The 17,134-nt window shown below is 56.6% G+C and overlaps 1 protein-coding gene across 1 annotated transcript in view; it reads right to left on the reverse strand.

Annotated features, from left to right (window-relative positions):
• Window positions 1–11,306: 11,306 nt before the first annotated feature.
• MUC2 (mucin 2, oligomeric mucus/gel-forming) overlaps window positions 11,307–17,134 on the reverse strand; it is a 42,938-nt gene continuing 37,110 nt past the window's right edge. The window contains exons 49-62 of the mRNA XM_065882495.1: window positions 16,785–16,968; window positions 16,271–16,496; window positions 15,420–15,598; window positions 15,069–15,138; window positions 14,848–14,948; window positions 14,704–14,735; window positions 14,054–14,231; window positions 13,735–13,839; window positions 13,466–13,506; window positions 13,126–13,248; window positions 12,930–13,031; window positions 12,142–12,181; window positions 11,693–11,819; window positions 11,307–11,589 (exon numbers count right to left, since the gene is read on the reverse strand). Of these exons, the coding sequence (XP_065738567.1) occupies window positions 11,307–11,589; window positions 11,693–11,819; window positions 12,142–12,181; window positions 12,930–13,031; window positions 13,126–13,248; window positions 13,466–13,506; window positions 13,735–13,839; window positions 14,054–14,231; window positions 14,704–14,735; window positions 14,848–14,948; window positions 15,069–15,138; window positions 15,420–15,598; window positions 16,271–16,496; window positions 16,785–16,968 (1,791 nt within the window). The remainder of the gene's footprint in view (window positions 11,590–11,692; window positions 11,820–12,141; window positions 12,182–12,929; window positions 13,032–13,125; window positions 13,249–13,465; window positions 13,507–13,734; window positions 13,840–14,053; window positions 14,232–14,703; window positions 14,736–14,847; window positions 14,949–15,068; window positions 15,139–15,419; window positions 15,599–16,270; window positions 16,497–16,784; window positions 16,969–17,134) is intronic.

Here is a 17,134-nt window from a genome sequence, read left to right on the forward strand (position 1 = left end):
GGAATGTTTCCTTCCACTCTTAGTTTGCTTTAAAAAAAAAATGAAGACAAGCTGTTTACTTTCATGGAGTGCTTTTTCTGCATCTCTTAATGGTTTTTCTCCTTTAATCTGTCCATGGAAATCGCCAAACGTTACTGGCTCCCCTCCTGTTGGCAAAGCCACATCTCACATCCCAGCCCTGGCAGCTGCCAGCAACCAGGTGACCCTTTGTTCTGAGGGTTTAGACACTGGGCAAGATGCTTCATGTGACAGACGTGATCTCTGAGATGACAGCTGCTCCATCACTTGAGGTCCTGGAGAGAAAATGGGAGCAGAGCACCAGTCCAGGGTGCCTGGAAACCTCCGTTGTCACAGGTCACCAAGACCTGGGGGCTCTTGTTACTGCAACACAGCAGAGCTATCCTGACTGAGACATTACGTTAGTAGATCTTCTGCTGTTGAACAATACTTGACTTGCTGGATAAGCCTCCTTGCTCACGGTTTCTGGGATCTTAGGGGAGCTTCATACACAGCCCTCCCCACCTGAAGGCTTGAACCAATTGAAAAGGAAGGAAGGGGAGCTGGCGCGTGCAGGACCAAGCCTAGTTGCGTAAATTATAAATTCTTGGCTGGAGACCATGGATCGCACTTGTGGGTAAGTCGGCTTCCTTACTCTGACCCCTCGAATTAAACAGACAACCCTCCAATGGCCGGCCCTGACAAGCCCCCTCCTTGGAGAAGCAAAGGAGAACAGGTCAGGCCCGGGAGGAAGGAAGAGAAGAGAGGAGGGATGCCCACACCCTGTTTCTCTTTTCGGGTGTGGATTAAGCCTTTAAGCCACTGCACTCTCCCCGAGATGGAGGACGTAAAGGACAAAGGGGCAGGAACAGAAGGACCAGCTCCTCATGGAAAGAGATGTGGCTACAGAGAAAAAGGCAAGCCCCACAAGGACTAGTAAATTCTTCAGGGTGTCTGCAATTTCCTTTCCTTGGGCTGCTTTTGAGAGATTTTTGTATCACCGTTATCCTAGTTTCAGAAATGAGAGGCCTCAGCCTCCCACTTTTTCTGCCTTCTGGGAAAGTCTGTGTGACACGATGTGGTCAAAGGCCCAGCTGTTCACACCCCTGTATCCCATCCTCACCGATCTGGGCTTGCTGTGTCCATGGATAGTTATAGCCACTGGAACAGCAGTAAATCCGACATATGTGGAGGCATGAAAAGAGCTTGTGCCCTCGGGTCTCTCGTGGCTCTTGAGAACAGTGACCGCCATGGGAATAGCCACCTTCTTCTGGAGAAGGAGCGACTTATGGATACAGGTGCCAGTGACCCAAGCTACTCCGACCATGTCCAGTCCTGCAGACCCACCGGCTGACAGCAGACACGTGACAAGCAGCTGATAACTTTTAGTAACTATGTGCAATCATGTACTCACCACCAAAATCAGGATGGAGGAACTCAGAAAGCTTATTTGTGCCGTTTTGCAGCTGGTCCCTTTCCACATCCTTGGTCCCAGGAAACCATTTTTGGTGCTCTCCATTCCCCCCAGTTTTGTCATTTTTAGAATTCTGTGGTACAGAATCCTGCAGTCCTTTATGCCTGACTACTTCCAATTAACACAATGCTTTTGATACTTATCCCAGCTGCCTACAGCGATACTTGTTATAGGAAACCCGAACGAACTTTTTGGCCAACCCAATATTTCCATTTGTCTATCCATTCAGCAGTGGACGGGCAAGTCCATCACTTCTCGTTTTCAGAAATCTTCAAGGATGGTGCCTCAAACATTCACATACGTCTTCTTCAACCATGTGGTTTCTTTTGTCCTGGGTAAACATCTACGAGGGGAACTGGTGAGTCACATAGTAAGTATACATTTAACTTGGTAACGTTTTGTTTTCCAAAAGGCTGTACAATTTCACATTCCTTCCAGCAACATCTGAGAGTTCCAGTTACTCCATGTTCTTGCCAACATTCTGTATTGTCCGTGTGTGAAGACCGACACATCTTTGTAGTTTGTGCATTTATTGGAGGACCAGGAACGTTGAACGTCCTACTGGCCGATCCTATATCATATTTTGTGACGGATCCTATAAATCTTTTGCCTATTTTTAATTGAGTTAACTTATTTTTATTGAGTTGTAAGAGTTTTTTATATATTCTGGATGTAAGTTCCTTTTCAGACATATGTTTTGCAAAAATTTGGTAACCATGTCTTTCAAAAAGCAAAAGATTTTAATCTTAATAAAGTCTATTTTATTGGTTTTTTTCTTCTATATTTTGTGTTTTTTATGTCTGGTTTGAGAAATCTTTGCCTATTCCAATGTCATAAATATTTCCTTCTGTATTTCTTCTATAAATTTAATAGTTCTTGCTCTTGCACTTAGGTTATATTTGTATATGGTGTTGGCTAAGGGTCAAGGTTTATTTTTTTTCCACACAGATAGACATTTGGCATTATTTGTTAAAAAAGACTACCTTTATCCTATTAATTACCTTTGTGTTTTTGGTTTTGGTTTTTTTTTTTGCAGTACGCGGGCGTCTCACTGTCGTGGCCTCTCCCGTTGCAGAGCACAGGCTCCGGACGCGCAGGCTCAGCGGCCATGGCTCACGGGCCCAGCCGCTCCACGGCATGTGGGATCTTCCCGGACCGGGGCACGAACCCGTGTCCCCTGCATCGGCAGGCGGAGTCTCAACCACTGCGCCACCATTCTTGGACTCTCTGTCTTGCTGCATTGATCTGTATGTCTATCTTTATGCCAATAGAACACTATTAATTATATAGGCTATATCTTTATAATAATATAATTAATATAATATAAATAATAAATAATATAAAACTGTATTTATACAACATTTTCCTGCAATCAGGTAATGCTAGCCCTCCAACTTTGTTCTTCAGAATTGTTTTGACTATACCAGATTGCCTTTCCATATGAACTTTAAATCATCTTGTCAATTTCTTCAACAAAGCCTATTGGGGATTTGATTGGTATTCCATTGAATCTTTAGATAAATTTGGAAAGGGCAGCCATGCTCCCAATATTAAATCCTCCACCATGAGCATGGTATACTTTTCCATTTACTTCAGCCTTTATGTTTTGCTTTGTACTGTTTTGTAGATTTTACTGTACACATCTCATACAACTTTTGCTAAATCTATTCCTAAGTATTTTATTTACAATGCTATTGTAAATTGAGCTGTTTTCGTTAATTTCATTTCTAATTGTGCCTTTATACTATATAGAAATGTTTGTACATTGCCTTATATCCTGCAATGTTGATAAATTCATTTATTCTTTCTAGTAGATATTTTGTAGGTTCCTTAGGGTTATCGCCATACATAAATATATCATCTTCAAATATAGACATCTTTATAAAATATACCATTCAGATCGTTCCAACCTGAACATCTTTCATTTCTTTTACTTGTCTTATTGCACTGGCAAGGGCCTCTAGTACAATGCTAAACAGAAGTGGTGAGAGCACACAGACTACTCTCCTACCTGATCTTGGAATAGGCTTTAATCTCTGAGTGTGATGTTAGCTTCAGGTTTTTGTAAATGTCCCCAATCAGGTTGAAGATGTTCTCTTTTTTTCCTAGCTCTCTGAGAGTTTTTATCATTAAAGTGTTGTGATTTTTTTCAAACACTTTTTCTGCATATAATATGATCATTTGTTTTTCTCCTTTATTTTATGAACATGGGGAATTACACTGATTGATTTTCATATGTTATACCAATCTTGCATTCTTGGGGTAAACCTCACTTGGTATTAGCCTGTGTATGTATTGTTGGATTTGACTTGCTAATATTTTGTTATGGATTTTTGCACCTATTTTCATGAGAAGAATTGATCTGTGATTTGCTTTACTTATGATATCTTTGGTTCTGGAATCAACATAAATACTAGCCCCATAAAATGAGTTGAGAATTGTCCCCTCCTTCTTTATTTCCTAAAAGAATTTATGTAAGATCAATATTGTTTTTTCTTTAAATACCTGATAGAACTCACCAGTGAAACCACCTGAACCTGAACTTTGTGGGAAAGTTTTTGAGTTTTAGTTTTCTAGAATCAACATAGGGCTGTTCAAGTTTTCAATTTCTTCTTGAGCAAAGTTTGTTAACTTGTTTCCTTCAAGACATTTGTCTACTTAATCTAAATTATCAAATGTATTAGCATAAAGTAGCTCATAATACTCCCTTACTATCCTTTTAATGTCTGTAGGATTTGTAGTTATGTCCCTTTTTAATCTTGATATTAATCATTCATGTCTTTGCTCTTTTTTTCATGATCCACTAGAGATTTGTCAGTTTTATTTTTAATCTCTTCAAAGAGCCAGTTTTCTTTTTCATTGACAATCTCCATTGGATTTTTGGTTTTGTTGTTTGTTTTGTTTTAAATTTTGTTTATTTATGCTCTTTCTTATTTGCTTCTTTCTATTTGCTTTGAGCTTCCTTTTCACTAATACAAACATTAAATGCATAAAAGTCCATCTAAGACATGCTTTAGCTACATTTCACAATTTTTGATAGGTTTTGTTTTCATCTGTATTCTATTTTAAATATTTCCTGATTTCTTGTGGCCTCCTCTGTCATTCATGTTAGTTAGAAGTATGTTTTAATTTCTAAATATTTGGAATTTTCCAGATATCTCTCTCTCCGTTGTTGATTTTTAGTTTAATTCCATGTGCCCCATGTGTGTAACATACTTTGTATAATTTTTACTGTTTTAAACATGTTTCCTTTTGTTCTGTGACTGGAGTACGGCCCATCTTTGTGAACAGTCCACGTGCATTTAAAAAGAATGTGCTTCCTGCTGTGTCAGGTGGAATATTCTATGTCAATCAGGCTCGTTTCCAATTTAAGACACCGGGAAGTGTTTCCCTGGAAAGAGAAGCTAAGAGACAGCCATGGAGGGACTTGGGGTCCCCTGAGAAGGGAGCAGCCCCCCCTGGACCCCCTCCCTACTTGCCCAGAGCTGCTTCTCAGAGAAGGTTCTTTTCTGGAGTTCCAGCTGGAAAGCCAGGAGCTGGTATATTAAGACTATTCAGAGCACTGTCTGTTGAAGGAGGGGCCACCCCAGCCCCTCAGCATTGACCTCCCGCTTTGGGGAAGGGAAAACCCCAGGACCATTTCGATTGCAGGCGCAGTTTCAACACACTCCCACAAAGGAAGTAAAGTCACAAGATTTATTACCTACGGACCCCAGAAACAAGGGGCAGCTGGTGCGCAGGGTCGTCTGTCCCAGGTCACAGTTGAGCATCTAGTACTTACAAGGCTGTTGGGGCAGAGGTCACAGGCTCACCTCTGAGTGGTCTTTTTAAAAGTGCCCCGGAATGAGCAGGGAGGCCTGGAGAGGGCCAGAGTCAGCCAGGAGACTCAGCTCTTGGCTGTTGGCAGGTGGCCTTGATGGCTTCTCAAAGGCAATGGCTCTGCCTGGGACAAGGCTCACGTGTCTGGGGCAAAGCGCCTTGGTTCGTTTGTTCACTTTCTTCATTCCATGAACCTTGTCTAAGGAAAACCCCACTCCTGCCAGTGCTGCCCCCCCATGCCCATCCAGGGGCCCAGTGAACTTCCAACTCGGTAGAGCTCAGGGGCCAGAATCTCTGCAGCCTAGACGCCTGTCGGGGAGAACAGAGAAAGCTGGGCTGCTCGTCACCAAGGTACTGTGACCCTGTGCCTGGAGCCCAAAAGGGACACACAGCCCTGTGATGGCCTGTGGCCACAAGGTTCCCGCTCTGCCCCCACTTTGGCCATGGTGACATGACTGTGCCTCCTTTGTGTGCTAACTTTTCCCATTACTACCTCGATATTCCCACTGATTTCCTTTCCTGTCAATTTCTTCAACTTTAAAATACTGTATTGAGAGCAGTTTCCTAAGTTACCCCGAATCCTATTCAGAACAAGGATGCTTCCTGAAGTCGGGATGGAGGGGAAACAGGCACGGTTGGGGAAGGCTTCTGCTCCAGAAGTGTGTGGATGTGAAGCAGCCCTGCTCCACAGCGACTGGTTTTGTCCTGCTACCGTTTAAAATTGAGGCATACTTGACATAATAAATGCACAGACTTTAAGTGTGTGGTTTGAGGGGTCATGACCAATGTCCACACACGTGTAGCCATCCCAGCCAAGGCAGAGGTGAACATAAAAGATTTCTATCTTCCGTGATTTTTTTTTTTTTTTTTTTTGGGTCGCACGGTGCAGCTTGTGGGATCCTAGTTCCCCGACCAGGGGCTAAAGCTGGGCCCCGGGCAGTGAAAGAGAGGAGTCCTAACTGCTGGACCACCAGGAAATTCCCACATCTTCAGTGATTTCTGAAAAGAATTTCTGCTGTTAGAATGCCTGCTCGTGATAGAACACTCGGATTCTGCAGAGAAATCCAGGGCAGGATGGGACAGGGTCCCCTCCATGCAGCTCCCAGATAGAGGCTCCCCGCCTGCCTGGCGGCATCCCACCACCCAGACAACCACTGCTAGCATTTCGGTGTCTTTTTTTCTGTTTTTGTCCATGCACCTATATACATATGTTAAAATTTTTTTTCTATGCATACTTTTTGCATATGACATCGGATCAAATTTAGTATTTAAAAACTTACTGTAGAATAAACATTTCCGTATATTGTAAAATATTGTGTAAATATGACTTTTGAGAGGCCTTTGGGGTTTACTTTGTGATATTTGATTCAGCTAGCGTTGTTGTGGTAAAGAGGTGATGTTAGAGAGATAAATAAATAAATAAATAAACGTGCCCCGGGAGGGACTTCCCTGGGGGTCCAGTGGTAAAGCATCTGCCTTCCAATGCAGGGGACGTGGGTTCGATCCCTGGTTGGGGAACTAAGATCCCACATGCCGCAGAACAACTAAGCCCGCGTGCCACGAGAGAGGCTGCGTGCCGCCAAGTACAGAGCCCACGCGCCACAACTAGAGAGAGAAAACCCTGTGTGCCACAACTAGAGAGAAGCCCAAGCATCACAACGAAAGATCCCGCGTTCCTCAACTAAGACCCGAGGCAGCCCCCCCAAATTAATTAATTAAATACATAAATATTTTAAAATAAGTAAATAAAATAAAACGTGCCCCGGGAAAAGCAAGGTGGGAGCTCGTGATGGAAATCCTAAGTCCGGTCCTTACCTAATGTCCAGGCTCTGGGTGTGGGCAGTGCTATCACACCATGGGAGGCCCGGGCAGCATCTCAGAACGAGGCTGTGTTCTCACCACTGGGGTCTCCACCGCAGCCCTGCGATCAAGGGCCAGGCTGTGGGCCCAGGGCTCCCCTCACCGGTGGAGCCCCACAGAGCCCAAGAAGTGTTACCCCAGGGTTGACAACCTGCGATCCCGCAGGGTGCCTAGGAGACCCCATCCCTCCCGGGCCCCAGGCAGGGATCTTGGCTCTGCGGCCTTCTCCTGTGGTGGGGGGCAAGTGCCTGGGGGCGAGCGTAGCCTCTGGAAGGCCTGGGCGGCAGCAAGCCAGGCACTACCTGTCGGTTGTTATGGTCACAATCCCGCTGCGAAGTGAGGACCTAGAGGGGCACAGCAGGCACGGAGTGGCCTGCACAGCTGGAGCCCGAGTGGGCACCATGGCCATGGGCACCCCTGAAGGCCACGCTGCAGGCCCGCCACCCCGGACAGCGTGGGCCAGCCGGCATCCAGGGGTCGAGCGTAGCTGAGCTGCAGTGCCACGAGGCCTGGTGGGACCTCGTGGGCCCTGCCCTGGGGCAGGTCCAGCATCAGTGAGCTCGAGGGAACGGCGGCAGGGCGGGGGGCACCTGCTGGGGTGGGGCGGGGTAGAGAAGGTGGCATGCAGCAGAAGGACCCACAGCCTGGTCAACTCTGCCTCGGGGTCCACTTGGTGGCCTTGGGAGCCCCTTGCCCTCCAGGCCTGTTTTCCTACTGAAAACGGGGTTGCAGTGAACCCTGTGTCAGGGCCCTTGTAGTGTGAGGGTCTACGGGGGCAGCAGGAGAAACAGGCACTTAGCCAACAGTGAGGGGTTTTATTCTTACATAGCCTCCTGGCCAGGGGCAGAGGTGGGCAGGCTGGGGGGAGGGGGGAGGAGCTGTGACGACCCAGGGCTGGTGGGACAGCATGGAGAGGGGCAGTTACTTTGTCCCAAGCCTGGGCCTGTTTCCACGGCACCCAAGACGGCGGCGGAGACCTTGTAGCCCAGCTTCCAGGTCCCCGGGGCAGGGCCACCCACCTGGCTGACCTGGTCCTTGTCTCCTGTGCCCTGGGGGCACCCCAGACGGGACAGCCCACCATGGGCCGTGGGAGAAGCAGATGGCCGTGGCTCCAGGTGCGTACCCCTAGGCAGCCCTAGGAGGGCACAGCTCTGGGTGGTGAGCCAGGTGAGGAAGAAGAGAGAGCAGCTGGAGAGGGGAGGGGGCTGCAGGCTGCCCACCCTCCTCCCTCCCTGTCCCCCATCCTGACCCTCCAACGCCTCTGTGACCTGAGTGGGCCGTGTGCAGGGGGAGGGGGCAGGCTGTCCGGACCGGGACGCACCTGTTCTGCCAAGTCCCCATTTACAGAAGGTGTCCCCCGGGCCACCCAGGTGGCTGGGAACGTCTGCCGCCTCCGCCCTGGCAGAGCTGTGCCTGAGAGCCTGGGTGGGCAGAGGCCGTGGAGGCAGGTGGAGGCCTCTCTGCCTCTGGTCAGAGGAGAGATCGGCCCCAGAGACGTCAGTGGAAAGGGGAGCTCGGCCCAGAGACCCAGACCAGGAGAGGGGCCGCGGACTGGGGGGCCGGGAACCACCCGTCATCTGGGCTTTGCATCCATCGGCGGTGTGGGCCCGGCCTGGGGTCTCCGTGGGGACCCCTCCTCAGCTAGAAATCAGGTCTGGGGCAGGCGGGGAACACCTGTGGAGCGGCCCCAGGGCCTGGGGTCTCCGCAGGATCGGAAGGCTGAAGTGGGAGAGGGGCTGGGCTGGGAGCGCGGAGGGAGGGGCAGGGCCCAGGCGGTTGCTCTCTGAGCAGAGGGCCGGGTTGCCACCCACCGTACAGCTGTCCCGGCAGACAGCGGAGCCCTCAGAGCCCGCATCTAAACAGGGGGGTGGGGCAGGAACCATTGCCCTGACGGAAGCGAAACAATGAATCGGTACCTCCCCCCACCCCACCCCCCGCCCCGCCCCCGCCTGGGTCTTCGGAGGCTGGCATGCGGATGGCTCCTCTGCTCACGCACTCCCTGGTTCATTCGTCCCTGAGCGCTCGACGTGCGGGGTGGGCGGGAGGCGCCCGCGGGTTCCTCTCGGGGGACAGGGCCGCGACCTCCCGCCATCTGCCGATGATTTTGTCGAACTATTTTTTTTAATATTTATTTATTTGGCTGCACTGGGTCTTAGTTGCAACATTCGGACTCAGCTGCGGTGTGCGGGATCTAGTTCCCTGACCAGGGATGGGACCCGGGCCCCCTGCACTGGGAATGCAGTCTTAGCCACCGCTGGACCACCAGGGAAGTCCCTGTCAAACTATTTTTAAGCCAAAAACCTCTTTCCAAGCAAAACTTCATGGAAACTCCGTGTCCAAGAGAAAAAAGCCAGGGCTGTTCTGCTTAAATCAGCGGGCCTGGGGGCACAACCCACCTTTGCCCACCCCTGGTCACCCGGGAGCCCCCGTCCACAGCTGTGAGGCCAGGGCTAGTGGGGCAGCAGTGGGGACCTGGGAGGCCAAGGAGGATGCTGGCCAGAGCCTGACACCACCCCCCGACCCGGCGCCGGCCCCAGCGCCCTCCCCCCGGTCCTGTCCTACAGGTCTCTGCAGCCGGGGCTGGAGCTGCCGGGCCTGGGGCTCGGGTCCAGGTCCAGGCAACAGGCCACACACTGAGCGAACGGAGTTCACAGGCTTCATGGCCCAGGAGGGACAGAGGAACAGCTGAGAGCCTGGGGTGGGCTCAGTGACCGCTTACCAGCAGGGCTGGTTCTGAGGCACCCAGGACCCCACGTGGCCACAAAGCAGGGGTGGGCAACCCCTCTGTCCCCTTAACAAACCTGCTTTAGGAGGGGACTTGGTGGCTCCAAGTCCAGCCCAGGCCAACTGACCACCGAGGAGTCCACTGGCTGGGCCAGGCGCAGTATGAGCTCCTGAAGTCACCAGGAACCCGGGATCCAGGGTGGTACTGCTGTGCTGGGGTGTCCTGCCCTGGTGTTAGGTGGGGGTCAGGTTGGGGAGGGAGGCAGGTGGCTGAGGGGAGGGCAGTGGCTTCAGCCCAGCTCGGCAGGAGGCAGTGGGTGGAGGGGAGGTAGGGGGCCTGGGTCCGCCCCGTGCAAGCGCAGCTGGGCCCTGGGCAGCTTCATCCAGCACCCATGAGCCAGGTGTAAATGTGGCCGACAGGTATCAGGTGTAATGTGACAGCAGACTGTACCTGGGCCCCGGGGGGAGAGTCCCCTCCCCTTAGGTCTCCAAGGATGCTCACAGGTTGGATTACTACACCTGGGGGTCCTCAGCCCAGGAACCCAGGGCCCCCACTCCCCCACCACCTGGTCAGAGAGAAGCAACTGCTCCCCTCCCAAGCCCGTGGGTCTCCACGGCTGCCAGCCTCGCTCTACGGTAAAAGGACCAGAGGCTCCCTTCCCTAGAATTCCCATTCTGGTATCTCAGCCAGCGCACAGAGCAGCTCCCCAGACACACGTGGGCATGTGGACACGTGGACACACGCACGCACACAGGGCCGCTTCCTGGCCTGGTCCCCAGAGCCAGCCAGAGGCCCTGCGGCCAGCTGCGTCACGGCAGCCCGGAAGGACCCATAAGGTCACTTTTTGTCAGTTTTTGCAGCAGGCGTCGGCATGCTGCCCCCGTCTGTGGACCAGGACCTTCTCCATTTTCCCCAGGGGTTGGCGCATTTCACACACACGTGCAAACGTGTGCACATTCACACCCAGGTCACATACGTGCACACACTCACATGCACGCAAACAGCTGCACAGGCAGCATAATGGCTGCAAAAGGGACTGCGTCCTTCTTCGCAAAATCGGGCTCAGGGGGCTTCCTGCAGCGGGGGGCCAACTGCATCTCGGTGGCCCAGCCAGGGCTTCGTGCACGCCAAGGGCAGGAGAGGGCAGGACAGTGTCTTCCGGGGTCTGCCGAAGCCAGGCCAGGCCCCTGTGCACTGTGTCCCCCCGATCCTGTGTGCAGAGCCTGGTGGCCGGAGCCCACTCGCTCCCCAGGAATCAGCCAGACCTCGGCCGTGCACGGCGGCCCACCCGACGCCCAGCCTCTACTGAAACACAGCAGCGCAGCGTCTGCCTGAGTTTATTTCGGAAAAGCAAAGAGTCGAACAAAGGTTCTGGGAGAATAAATATCTGCAGAGAAAAGGTCAGCTTAGGAGGCGAGGAAGCTCAGAGCGTCAATAGACGGGGTGTACGGACGGTGGAGGCGGGGCCTGGGTGGCCGAGCGCTCCCCGCTCACCCCCGCCCCGGGGCCCGGGGCCCTGAGGCCAGAGCGCCGGGCCCTGCGCCAGGGGGGCAGCTCGCACATGGTGTCCTGGCACAGACAGCTGTCGATGTGGGTGTAGGTGTGGCGGAGCAAGCGCCCGCCCGGGCACTGCAGCATCACCTCCCGCTGGCTGGTGCGTTGCTGCATACAACAGGAGCACCTGTGGTCCAGGGACTGGGCCTCGGCCGAGTACCTGCAGAGCAGCCGGGGTGAGGCGCCACCGCCTGCTGGCGCGGACGCAGCCCCCGCCCCCCCCCCGCCGCCCCCACCAGGGCCACTCGCGGCCTGGGCCTCACGTGGCGAAGGTCCCGCAGGACCCGAAGCAGTCGTTCATGGTGACCAGCTTGGCGCAGCCGTTGTGCGAAATTTCCCTGACGACAGGGACAGTGGAGCAGGGGACCCTGGTCTCATTGCGAGGGAGGCCTGGGGAGAGGGGGCAGAGGCTCGGGGGGTCTCCACCATCCAGGGCCCTCTCACTCCCCCTCACCGCTTCCTCTCCCCTCCCCAAGCACCCCACCTCGGCCGCCCTCAAGCAAGCTGAGCTCTGTCTTGCTTCCTGGGATTCAGGCTTCCTGGGCAGCCCAGGTGATGCCTTCGAACTCAGCGTCCAGCTGAGAGTGGCACAGAGGGGACGGGATTCCCGGGGCACCATCCCCTCGTGCTGTCCTCCCTTCAAGGGGCCCGGGTGGAGCCCACTGCCAGGCCGCCGCGCCCCGTGCCCCAGGAGCCACCCGCCCGAACTCACATTTCCTGCAGCAGCCATTGGGCATGAGTGTGATGGAGCCCTGGCGGGAAGGAGAAAGAGCTGGGACTCGCAGGCCTCCCCGAGCAGTGACAGCCCCCCTCTTGCCACGGGGGTGCAAGCGGCCGTTCCTGCATAAGGGCCCACAGCAGACCCTCCAGGCTGGAGGCTGCTGTCCTGGTGCTGGAGGTCCAGCCGCTCAGGAACATCGGGGACCCGCACTCCCAGCAGTGATGGGCCCGCTCACCGGGAGACAGGTGCTGGGGTCAAAGTCGGGGCAGGTGATGCTGGAGACGGATGAGATGAACTGGCCATGTATCTTCATGCAGCTGAAGAAGGTACAGTTGTTCAGGGGGTCTCTCTTCATGTCGCCGGGCTGTGGGGCAGAGAAGGGTCTGTGGGAGGCCTGGCAGGAGTCCCACCCAGAAAGGCAACTGGAGACACCTGGCAGCTCCCCGAACACCCTGCCGAGTGCAGCCCAAGGCCCGGGGCCACCAGGCCGGCGGCACCCAGGAGCGGCCCAGGGACTACCAGCCTGTAGTCCACAGACGGGTCCACAACCTAAACCGTACATCCCGCAGAGGTGACCTGATCTGGAAAGGGTGTCTTTCAGAGGGAGCTGAGTTAAAGATCTCCAGGTGAGACCATCCTGGATTACCCGGGGCGTGGGGGAGGGACAGGGGGCCAAAATCCCACGGCAGGTGTCCTGATAAGAGACAGGACGTGTACAGCCTTGCAGCCCCGGGGGGGACACAGCCTTGCCCCAGGCGGGGAAGGACAGGCGTGCGCACCTTCAGGACCATGCCCTGGCTGCCGGGCCGGTTGATGACGATGCAGTGGGTCTGCTGACACTTCTTGCAACACTCGCCGGGGTTGTCCACCAGCTCAAAGCCCTGCAGGACACCCGGGCGGGCTGGCATCGAAAGAGGAAGGGCTGCGCGGGGACGCGGTGGGCGGGCCGCACTTGTCTGGGCAGGGGGTGCTTACGGGGTTGCAGGAGGTGTTGCAAGGCACGTGGGTGCAGGAGATGATGTTGAGCTGCGTGGCGTTGTCCCTGCCTTCGGTGCACGTGCAGTTCTGGCACTTGGAGGAGAAGACTGGAGAACCGGGCTTCGGGCACAGGGAGGGCAGGTGAGGCGGGGCCTCCAAGGCACCTCCCCTCCTCCAGGGCACCGCCCCCCATCACCAGCAGGTGAGCTGGGTGCCCCGGGGGCCGAGAGCCCCCAGAGCAGGGCCCCTCACCGGGCCAGCCAAGAGCCTGCCAAACCCCATGCCCCGAAGCCCTCTGTGCACCCGGCCCCGCTCCCCGCAGCCCGTCAGGGCTCACCTGGTACTCAGCGTTCTGGAGAACACACACACCCTTGGGCACTTGGGGGCAAGAAGAGGAACGAAGGTCAGACTGTCCTGCCTGAGCCCACGTGGACGCAGAGCCAGCGGACTGGGCTGGGTGCATCCGCTGGGCAGAACTTGAGCCCCCAGGCAGGGGCCACTTCAGCCCCACCCCCCCACCCCCCCATCCCCCCATCACACCGCTGCCCAGCCCCAGCCCGGCTGCCCGGCCTAGACCTCCTTCATCCCCCACCCCGGCCCACCTACCACACGAGTAGAAGGGGCAGCACCTCTCAGGGACCATTTTGCTCTTCACCTCGAAGCCCAGTGGGCACGGCGGGGGGTTCTCCCTGCACAGGCTGACGTTGCATTCTGAAAACGGGGGAGACGCCCCAGTGAGCACGGCTGCTAGCTGGCCGAGCCCCGACGCCACCCTGCACAGGGCTGGGGCCTGCAGCAGAGGGACCCGGGGTCTGGACCCCCGTGGCCCCACCGACGCCCACTCTCCTACGGACACGCCCTGAGGCCCCCACCTCCAGAAACCACAGCAGGGCCAGGCCCGCTCCCTGCCCCGCAGACGCCTTACTGCAAGAGGTGATGTTGCAGCAGATGTTGGCGGGGTCGACCTCTGTGACAGCGTAGGTGCCCTCCTCCTCGCACTCCATGCGGGGCCTGGGGTGGCATGTCTTGGGCCTGCAGACGATGCCGCTGCCCCCCTCCAGGCAGACGCAGTCCTTGCAGTCGAACTCAAAGTGCTCCCCAAACTGCAGGGAGGAGGGGCGAACAGGGGGAGAGCAGGCGCCGGTCAGCCCGAGGCAGCGCTGCACCCGTCAGCCTGCGGGAAAGCCCGCGCCCTCCCCGCTCTGAGCGCACAGGGCAGGTTCTGGGCCAGGACACTCACATCACAACCGAGACCTGCTCACCAGCGTGTGCACACACAGGGCTGGTGCGGGGCAGACGTGCCACGTGCCTCTGTGGGGCTCACACAGCGTGGAGCTAAGGAGCCAACCACGCGCAGGAGACACGCTCAGCGCTGCAGACGCCGCCGCAGGTGTAGACAGAGCGTGAAACGGCTAGTGGGTGGATCCCCCTGCTAGCTCAGCCTTCCAGGACTTAAATCACTCATTACTCATTATAGCCTCCAAGGATCCCAGGTTCTCATTCCAACCCATCCCACCTCCCAAAATGCAGGGCTCGTGGGAGTGTCCAGTCCCAGCACCGAGGGTGTCGGCCTACCTCTCTGGGCACGTTGTCAGGCCCCACGCAGCCTAGGAAGGAAGGAGACAGGCCCCGTGAGCACAGCCCCGTGAGCACAGCCCCAGCACGTGGGAGCTGGCCTCAGCCCCAGGGAGGAGTAGCGGCCTCTGGCAGGCAGCCTACCGCACAGGTCCACGCAGACGTCGAAGCCGGGCGCGTAGCTGGTGGTGCCCTCGGGACAGAAGCAGCCTTCCGCCAGGCGTGGGCTGTTTGCCTGGGTGGGGCTGGGGGGGAGAGCACCATGAGATGGCGAGGGGACAGACTGGACGACCAGCCCCGACACACCGGCCAGGAGCACGGTCAGAGGGACAGCCTACCGCCCCGACGCATCCACGGTGACTGACCTGGACTTGCAGGTGGGCTCCTGCACGGGACCACAGGCCCGGTACTCGCGGTGCGCCGGGCACGTCACCACTGTGGGGAGGGGGCAGGAACCAGGGTCAGAGGGGGAAAGCCTGTCTCCCCCACCCTAACCCCCAAGTGACATCGTGCCCAACCCCTCCCAAACAGGACCCCACACACCCGCACGGGCTGAGCGTGGCCTCAGCCCCCCACGCTGTCCCGAGCCAGGAGGAGGGGACCCAGCCCGCCGGGTGCTGAGCAAGGCCGCTCTTCTGGTGGCCTGTCCCCCCACCCCAGTCTGGCTCCTGGCACAGCGCACGGCAGAGCCCGGGACGGGGCGGGCAGGCACTCACGGCAGGCCCCGCCGGTGTGGCTCCGCCAGTCGACACAGATGCCCTTCTGGGCACAGAGGGCTGCGTAGGCCTGCAGGCTGGCACACGCCAGGCTTGAGTCGGGCCCAGTGAAGCTGTCGAATATGCAGCCTTCGTAGTAGTGCTTGGGGGAGGCCACAGTGTGGCACCGGGAGAACAAGCTGCGGGTGGAGGGCTGCAGGTCACGGTCTGGCCAGTGCCCCAGCCTCTTTCACAATACCCCCTGCCCAGCACCTCCACCCGGGCTGTCCCCCGGGGCCCGGCTCAGCCTGCACCACCAGACAGGTGCCCGTGGGCTGAGGGTGGGAGCAGAGCGGCGGGGCTGGCCTTGGGGTAGGGGGGCCAGCACTGTGGCCCGAGGATGAGACGCTGTGCTCAGGCCCAGAGTTGGAAGCTTCGTGTCTAAATGGCCACGGGGTGCCAAGACCGCCCTCCAGCAACACCAGCAGGGAACCTCCCAGCCCCGACTCGCCCACCTCTGGGGACAAGCTGCTCGCTCCCAGGGATGCCAGCTTTGGGAGCGCCCCCTCTCTGTCTAAGCCCAAATACCCCTCCCCAGCATCAGTCCTGGATGCGAACTCTGTCCCGAGTCAACTAGTCTCTACCCAGGATTCAAGCCCAACCGCCCCTGCACCAGCCCAGGAGGCAGGAGAGATGGGGGGGTCACAAAGGGCACAGGGGTGCCTTACGGGCCACTCAGCCCCATGGAAATCAGGAGCCCGAGTCCTGGGCCCCACTGTGACTTCCTTCTGCCTCCCCAGCCCCAGGCTCAGCCCTTGTGGCCTCTTCTCCGCAGACCAGCAGGGGTGCAGCTGGGCCCGGGCCGGGATCACCTGTCCTTGATGAGCTCGCAGAGCGGAGACGGAGAGTGTGTCCCGGTGGTTGTGCTGCTGCCCACCGATGGCCAGGCGGCCGGGCGCTCGGTGGTGAAGCCCCTATGGGGACACTGCGGCTCCGAGGGGTCGTTCACCACCCAGTGGCCAGCCGCGACCTCGCAGTTGGCGGCGGCCTCCCCACCGGGCAGCGTGCAGTCATCCGAGGTGCTGTTGGTGCACGTACCTGTGTCGGCAGGAAGGCCACGCGTCCCTGAGCCAAGCCCAGCCGTCCAGCAGGCTGGGCAAAGCCCCAGGACCCCAGCCCCTCCCAGCCCAGGTCCCTGGCCGGCTGGCCGGGGCCAAGGGCACAGACTAGACTAGGCTCCTATTGGCTTCCCACAGGAGCCCAACCCAGATAAGGCGGTGGGGGCCTGCACGGCGCTGAGAGCCACAACCGCGGGGGCAGGCGCCCGCAGCCAGCCGCAGCCCGGACACCCTCCCTGGGGCAGCGCACGGGGGGCGAGAGGCTCACCACACTGGCCCTTCGTGTTGTTGCCGAACCGGTGGTAGGGCAGCCGGATGGAGAAGGAAAGGCTGTCGTAGGAGATGAGGGCACCCAGCTCAGGGATGTCCACCACATAGTTGATGCCTGACTGGTACACCTGCAGCCCGTACTTTTTATAGGGCAGCGCCACGGCCTGCCTGTTGACCTGCACCTGTGGCCGAGACATCTGGGGTCAGGGAAGGCCAGCAGGGCGGGACGAGCTGTGCCTCCGGAGGCACCTGGGGTCACCCTACCCCCGCCTGTCCTCAGGCTGAGCACCCAGTGCGGGGATCTCTGCCCATCCCTCTCCCCCTTCCCTCTTCTTTCCATCGCGCTGA

Source organism: Phocoena phocoena, chromosome 8 (genome assembly GCF_963924675.1).
Source record: "Phocoena phocoena chromosome 8, mPhoPho1.1, whole genome shotgun sequence".
Lineage (NCBI taxonomy): Eukaryota > Metazoa > Chordata > Mammalia > Artiodactyla > Phocoenidae > Phocoena > Phocoena phocoena.